The sequence below is a fragment of the Aptenodytes patagonicus genome, chromosome 6 (genome assembly GCF_965638725.1).
Source record: "Aptenodytes patagonicus chromosome 6, bAptPat1.pri.cur, whole genome shotgun sequence".
NCBI classification, from domain to species: Eukaryota; Metazoa; Chordata; class Aves; order Sphenisciformes; family Spheniscidae; genus Aptenodytes; species Aptenodytes patagonicus.
Window position 1 is genome coordinate 58,274,163 of NC_134954.1, and position 7,717 is coordinate 58,281,879.

Genomic DNA, 7,717 nt, shown 5'->3' on the forward strand with positions numbered 1-7,717 from the left:
AGGACAGGTGATCCCTGGTGTCCGTCCCCACACACGCGCCACCCCGTCAGTGTGTGGCTTGTTGCTTTTACCTTTGGTACCGCGCATGTTTACTGAGGTTCACCCGATAAAGGAAGGAGCGGCTCCAGCTTTATATCAGACCTTTAGCCCCGAGCTGCAGCTGCTGGGGTGGGATGGGGGAGCCCTGGCTCCCTGGGGGTGCCCAGGGGGTGGGCAGCTTGTGCATCGCCTCTGAGCGCAGGGGGTGCAAGGGAAGGACCCGGGGAAAAGGAGCTGAGGGTCCTTCCCTGCGCTGCCTCGGTGCCCGGTCAAGACCCCTGTCCCCCCGCGTGCCACCTCTTCTTTGCCAAATAAGCCCCACGCCTGGGCTGAGCCCAGGGGTCGGGGGGGGAAGACACAGCCCTGCTCTCCCAATCCATTTTATTTAATAAAAGTAACGAATTGGGGTTGTCCCTGTGCCCAGGCTCCTGCCCTAGAAGAGTCCTTTGTCCTTCTTGAGCTTCTGTTGTTTCCACAAGGGCAGGTTGCTGAAGGCGGAGTGGCTCATGCCAAAAACAGCCTGGAAGTCCTGGTCGGAGAGGTGGTACTGGGGGAGGAGAGAGGAGGCTGAGCTAAAGCTGGGGGGCTTCCCCTGGTCCCCCCCAGCAGCCCCCCAGCCTCGTCTCACCTCCTTCCTGCTGGGATCCACACCCTGCGGCAGGTCCTCGGCCGAGGTGTTCACCAGCACGTCCAGGGGGAAGGTCTCCAGTTTGTCAGGGAGGAGGGTGGTGGTGGTGGTGAAGACCTCTTGGTTGGATGTGAGCACCTAGATGGGGCGTACAGGGTCACGTCAGGGGCTGCCCCAGGGACAGAAGCACGGGGCTGGCTCCAGGTGTCCCCTCACCAGAGGACATGTCCTTGCAGCTCCTCGTGCCACCTGCCAAGGGGACAGAGGGGCTTTCTGTGCCCCCTCCCACCCACCCCGGCCGCTCCCTCTCCCTGTGCCACTTACTGAGGTGAGCTGCCCGAGGCTGCTCTCATCCCCCAGCTCGGCTCTCAGCGCCTCGTAGGATTTCTTGTCCTGGGAAGGGGACAAAAGCACTCAGCCCCTCACCACGGGCAGGGATCAGGCAAACCGCTGCCCGCACCCCGGAGATGCTGGCTGGGGCCAGATCCACATCTGGTCCCATCTGTGAAGGGGCCTCCTGGTCTTTCCAGTCCCCTCCATGACTCACGGCCCAGATGAGAGGGTCCCAGGCCAGGAACCAGCCGGTGAAGGTGGGGGGCTCGTGACCCTGCTTCACCACGATGATGGGGGTTTCGAGGTCACGCCCGCTGGGGTGGCTCCGCAAGTACTCCTGCACCATCACTGCCGCTGCCTCCTTCTCCGACTCATTGGCGCCTTTCCCAATCCAGAAGAAAACCTGCAACGAGGTCACTGTGTCCAGCACTGGAGTGAGACGGGGCCCTCTGGGGCCATGCCCAACCCATGGATGGGGCACACAGGATCTGTCCATGGGGAAGGACACTGGGAGTCCATTCTCAGCCATCCCTGGAGCCAGGGGGCTGGAAAAAAACAGCGTGGGGCCAGGGACATGGGGGTTTCCAGCCTCCCATCCTGCCACCTCTGGCTGCTGCAGGTCCCCCACCCACCCTGGGGACATCAGCTTGTGGGATCAAAGGTGTCCCCCCACCCCGTGCCCCCCCAGCTCACCTGGTCCCAGGTGTCCAGCAGGTAAACGTCATCCTCCTCCAAGTCGTCCTGGGTGAAGTCTAGGATCTCCGTGGCCAAGAAGGTGCCTGTCTTGTTGGAGCACTCAAAGAGTCGCGGGGACACAGAGGGGTTCTCCTCCTGCAGCCTGGCGAGGGCAACGCAGCGATGGTGGTGGGAACAGGGCTCACCCCACTTGGGGATTTCGTGGCCCATCTTACCCCTGAGGGTGGGTAGGGACAAGGGACCCCTGGGCACAGGGCTGGTACCTCTTGCTGTTGGCATACTGGGACCTGCCCCCCAGGGCCACCCAGAACTCAGGTGGCTCCTGTCCCTCTGCGATCACTGGCTTCTCCGTCTTGGAGATGATGTCAGCCACCGTCTTGCCCATCTCACGCTCGTCCCCGCTGCAGCCCTGCCAAGCAAGCACAACTGCTCCATCACCAGCCCTGGCCAAGGAGGAGGAAGAGGAGATGGGGACATTTCTTTTGGGGGTGGCAGCACCGACCCCGGTGCCCGGCGGTACCCACCTTCCCATACCAGAGGTAGCAGCAGCTGGGAGTCTTGAGCACAAAGACGTCATTGGAGTTGAGGGAGGAGGCACGGACGGGCACCTCGAAGGCCTTGGTGTTGTACTCATTGGTGCCATGCACATGGAAGAGGCGGGTGGAGGGTGTGGGCTCCTTGCTGCCCGCCCGCGAGGTGCCACTCTGGGGGGACGGAAACAGGAGGTCACCTCCGGTGCTGCAGGCTCACCCGCCTGCCTGCTCCCCACCCCCCAGCAGCCCTGTGCTTACCATGTACACCACCATCTTGCCCTTGAAGATGGCCATCAGGTGGGCTGGCTCCTTGCCCATGGTGACGCGGACCTGCACAGGCTCGTTGTTGTACTTCTGGTCCAGGATGACGGATTGGTAGGCGGAGGCGGCCAGCTCGTCCGTGCTGGCTTGGCGGCCCTGGGCAGGGCAGAGAGGGGCTCAGTGCCCACCACAGCCCCCTTTTCCCTCTTGGGAAGAGGGAACCCTCATGCTGTTCCCATGGGGTCATGCATAGGGGCAGAGCACCCCCGGTCCGGGGAGGTGCCTGTGTCCCCCACCCACGGGTCAGTGACCTGGGGGTCTCACCTGCCAGAGATAGATGATGCGGTTCACCTTGGGCCCCACGAAATAGGTGTAGAGCACCAGGTAGCAGTCCCCACCATAGAAATGGCCCAGCCACTTCTTCTCCACGGGCACCAGCTCCTGGTTCTCCACGCGCCAGACCTGGTGGGATGGGGACAGGGATGTGCTGCTTCGAGGGCTGGTGCATCCCCCTGCCCTGCAGCCCCTGGACCCCACAGCATCCCCTGGTACAGACCAGGGGGGTGCCCCAAGAGGGTCCCACATTCTGCCCCGGCCACCCTACCTCCACCTCCCCGGATCCGTCATCCACCATCTTCTGCTGGGCGGCCATCTGGGGCTTGGCGTGCAGCGTGGTTGCATCAAACTTCACCTGCTCCACCTTGGCTGCGGGGAAGGGCAGAGGGCTGAGCCACATCCCATTGGCCATGGAGGTCCCCACAGCTCCCCCATCCCAATCCAAGGAGTCCTGCAGCGTTGGAAGGAGACACTCACCCACTTTGCCCACAGTGTGGGTCTTGCCCAACCCGCTGGTCTGGTTGGGGACAGTCCATTTTTGGAAGAGCTGCCTGAAGATGGTTGACTCGGACCCATCGTTCTCCACCTCCACACTGGTGCTGGCCGGGTAGTTCTTGGCTTTGATGAAGCCCTGGGGGGATTCAGACCCAGAACATGGGCATGGGGTGCCCAGCACCCCAGGGAGCAGCCAGGCTATCCCATAACCAACCCCTAACCCAGCACCCACCAGCGCCCTGCTCATCGCCTGCTGCTTCTCCTCCTTGTTGGCGTTCTTGCCCTTCCACACGAAGATCTTGAGGCCTCCTTGATCAAGAATGTAGCAGTCCTTGGAAGGGGGACAACAGCAGAAATTAGGACTTTGGGCAGCTTTAACCCTTCAAAAGCCGATTTGGTGGGCTTTGCCCACCAAAGGAAATTGGGCACCCCCCAGCATCCCATGGGTGACACCTCATGCAGGAGCATGTCTTGAGTCAGGGGTCGAATCGCCACCTCCTGTACGACCAGGTTCCCACCGGCATTGGAGAGGCTGGCAGGGGAAAAGAGAGGAGGAGGGGTTAGAAATGGGGCTGGAAAACCCGCTCCCCATCCCCACCTTGGAGTGGCAGGGTTGGGTGGGGGTGTCCCCTCCCCATCCCCTTCCCCACCCTGATCATGGCAGAGGTGGTAGCCAGGGACCCTCTTGCCCTGCCATGGTGGCAACCTGGTTTGCAGCTTGCCCTGCCATGCAGCTCACTCATAGCCATGAGGAGGGACAAAGGGGTGTCAGATGTGATGGGGCCACTCAGGGACATTGCCACCGTATCCAAAGGTCATGCTTGCACAAGCATCTCCCCATCAGGTACCAACCCTGTTGGCACCAGGGACTCCCCTTGCTCCAACGGCATCCACCGTTGTCCCCATCCCTGCGCTGGCCTTGACCCCTCCTGGTGGCTGTCCATGGGGAGGGGAGTTGTGGGACATAGCAGAGCTGGGTGCTGGGTCCCTCTGGCACCCTGCGAGATGCCCCCACGGCCGACCCACCCCCGGCAACTCACTGGTAGAGCTTGAGGGAGGACTTGAGCTTCTGGTCCACTTTGTCATCGGGGGTGGCCGCCTTGATGTCCCTCTTCTTGCCCAGCACGTGTGTGAGGACCTGCATGAGCCCCGGCGAGGCGCCCTCATCCTCACCATCCACTACGCCCACCTTGGCACGGCCCCCGCGCTCCCGGTCCCGGATGTCCTTGGCCAGGGTCATCGCCTGCACCCAGGGGAGAAGGGGTCAGCCCAGGTCGGGGAGGGGGTGATTGGCCACCCCCTTCCTCCAGAGGGGGATCCTGGGACCCCCCTGGCCATACCTTCAGCCTCTCGTTTCGGTTGCTCTCAGGGCCGTTCCACTGGATGATGAGCTGGCCGAGGTCCAGCAGGAACACATCCCCCTGGTTGAAGCTTTTCCAGCTCATCTCCACCTGCAGCAGGATGGGATTGGGTGGGGGGTTCAAGCAGCAAGATGCCTGGGTCCCCCTGGCTCCATAGCCCCTGCCTGCCCTGGTTCAGTGCTAATGCCTCCAGCCTGTATTCCTCCTCCCTATCCCAAGAGGGGCTTTTCGGGGTGAGGTCGATCCTGAGGCAAGGCGGCGTGGCCCCACACCCACTCTGTCCCCTGCTTGAGGACAGCTGTGTCTGGGGGGGCTCTGGCCTGATCCTGACCCCAAACAGCGTCTCTGCATAGAAGTTGGTGGCTGGGGATCCCCGACATCCCATAACTCACCTCTTCTGCCACCACGTTCTTCTTGCCCTTCACATGCAGCAGGCGCTGGATGTTGTAGGTGTTCATCTCCACATGCTTCATGCCCGAGGACACCCCACCCTTCTTATAGCTGGAGGGGGATGGACACGGTGTCAGCCCTGTCTCACTCCACTTCTGTGCACAGGGAGGCATTCAGGGACCCCCACCCACCCATGTGGGTGATGGATGGAGCGAGACCAGCTCCAGATCCTCCTGCTGCCTCCCCCACCTCACTGGGACAGGGATGTCCCTATCCCCACTGGGGATGTCCCCATGGGGGGCATGCAGAGGACTTCTCCCCACCGTCACCCACTGTGAGAACAGGTCCCTGGGGGTGACTGACGTACATGAGTCCCTGCTTGAAGTAGGAGCGGAAGGTCTCACTCTCATGGCCCTGGACCTCGCGGTGCTGCACGGCCACTGTGCCCAGGTGGTCATCCATCTGGGTGGTGTAGATGGCAGCTGCCCCCTGCTCGTCCTGGCTCGACTCCTTGCCCAACCAGTAGTGGATGTTGTAGCTGAAGCTGCTCCCAGTCTTGCGTGTCTGCAGGACACCAGTCCCCGCTAGAAGAGCCCCCTGTGTCCCCAGGCCACTCTGGCCAGGGACACCCCTCCCTGCACCCCAGCCCCCTGCGGGGCAGAGCCCATCCCCGGTCCCCCGCAGGACCCCAGGCTGCCCTACCAACAGCAGGACGTAGCAATCCCCCTCGTAGAAGTTGCCGTAGCTTTTGGTGGGCACTGGCACCAACTCCATGTTCTGCAGAAGGGAGGGAGACGTCAGCCCTGGCGGGGACCCCCCCCACCCCAGACCCGCACACCCTGCTGCCCTCAGCCCCAAAACCTGGGCGGGTTTAACCCCGGGTGACGCACTGAGACCCCCCCAAACCCAGGCACCGAGGACACAAAGGGGGGGATCTTCCCTTCCGCAGCCCCCCCAAACAGCCCGGTGATGGGTGCCCGGGCTGTGCCCCCGTCCCCACCTCGATTCGCCATATCTGGAGGCCTGGCGTGGTCTTGTTGAGTGTCCTGCTGACTTTGGTGCTGAGCTCCACCATGGTGACAGGTGCTGCAGGCAAGGGGACCTGCCGGGGCATCGGCAACACCCTCGTTAATGGCAGGCAGTGTCATTAAGAGCTGGGACGGAGCCAGCCTGCTGTGCCATCTGCTGCCCTGCCTGGTCTGCAGCCAGCCAGGCCATAAACCCCCTGCCCAGAACTGCGCAGGGTAAGGGGACCCCCCGGCACCCCGGTGCCAGGGCCGTGGGCACGCAAGCAGGGCTGCTGTCCCCCTTGGCCTGGCTGGCACCACAGCTAATGGGGGCTGTCACAGCTCTGTGCCAGGGTCTGCGGTGGGCAGGAGCGGGGTCCCCTGAGTGCCCCAGTGCCCCGGTGTCCTGCTCTGTGCCTGGGCACGGAGCAGGGCTGCACAGGGCATCCCCAGCGCAGCAGCCACAGCTGGGTGACACTGCTGCGCAGTGGCCTGCTCCTCCCCAGCGCCGGCAGGAACCGACCCTGCTCAGCCTGGTCCCGGCAAGGCTTGGCACGACATGGCACAGCATGGTATGGCCACTGCTGGTGGCCTTGCACACACACGCATGCACGCGCACACACACACACACACACACGTGTGTGCAAGCACACTCTGCCTGCTTCAGCCCCCCCCTCCCACTCCCAACCCCACCGTCCATGCTCCCCAGGGAGGGCACAGCCTGGCCCCACAGAGGTGCCGAGCGTGCCAGGGCTCAGCCCCGCTGCTGCTGAGGTGGCCCACAGCCATCCCTGCCAGGCTGGCAGTGCTTGCCAGCAAGCAGGCAGGGGGTGTCAGGCAGCCGGCGTTGGGCAAAGCCCCCCGTGTACCCTGGCAGGGGGCTGGCAGGGAGAGCCAGCAGTGCCCAGCAGAGAGGTCTCTGCTCCCCCAGCCCCGCAAAACCCCGCCTGGTCCCACTGCGCTGCCCTGAAAGCACCCACATCCCGTCCCTCAGGTCCAGGTAGTGACGTCCCCCCAGTGCAGCCCCAAGGTGGGGCATGGGTGGCTCCCCGAGCCCCGTCCCCAGGCCACCCCCGTGCCAGGAGCATTGGTGGCTGTGGGATGTGCTGCCCCCACCATGCCCACCCTCCGGCCCCCCACCCCAGCCCCTCACCTTCCCCGCAGAGCTGGGCACAGGTGAGCGCACCTGGGCAAAGTGCTCGGGTGCCAGCACCCAGGAGACCTTTGTCCCCTCCTGTCCCAGCCTATGTTCACCATATAAGGGCAGGAACAGCCCGGAGTCAAGGTCCCCATGGCCCTCCAAGGCTTTGAGGCACCTGAGGAGCCCCGTTACTCATGGGGTGATTGCTCCCCAAGCGCTATTGCAGCACAGGGCAACCCCAGGCACCCTGCCCACGGGCTCGCTGTGCCCAGGGTAGTACCTGCTGCCCTTCCCAGGTCTGCTCCCCTCCTGCCACCCACCAAAAGGTTCCCCAAAGTGATAGCAATGGGCTGAACCAGGCCAGGGGGGGTGTCAGCCACAAACATGGAGGTGCCCTGATGCCACGGGGATGGGCTCTGCCACTGGCCTCCACTCCCCAGTCCCCAAAACCCCCAAACCCTCCCAGCCATGGAGCAGTAAGCTCGTGGCAATGAGTT

At 63.6% G+C, this 7,717-nt stretch overlaps 1 protein-coding gene across 1 annotated transcript; it reads right to left on the minus strand.

Moving 5' to 3' along the window:
- Positions 1-403: 403 nt before the first annotated feature.
- On the minus strand, positions 404-6,147 carry VIL1 (villin 1). The gene is made up of 19 exons (XM_076340790.1): positions 6,073-6,147; positions 5,775-5,849; positions 5,440-5,636; positions 5,075-5,183; positions 4,662-4,772; positions 4,362-4,564; positions 3,775-3,853; positions 3,554-3,652; positions 3,304-3,457; positions 3,095-3,195; positions 2,815-2,952; positions 2,488-2,646; positions 2,221-2,400; positions 1,960-2,105; positions 1,694-1,838; positions 1,215-1,403; positions 992-1,060; positions 668-805; positions 404-586 (listed from the first exon to the last, which is right to left on the minus strand). The coding sequence occupies exons 1-19, from the start codon at positions 6,145-6,147 to the stop codon at positions 473-475; spliced, it is 2,481 nt and encodes an 826-aa protein (XP_076196905.1). The 3' UTR covers positions 404-472.
- Positions 6,148-7,717: the final 1,570 nt, after the last annotated feature.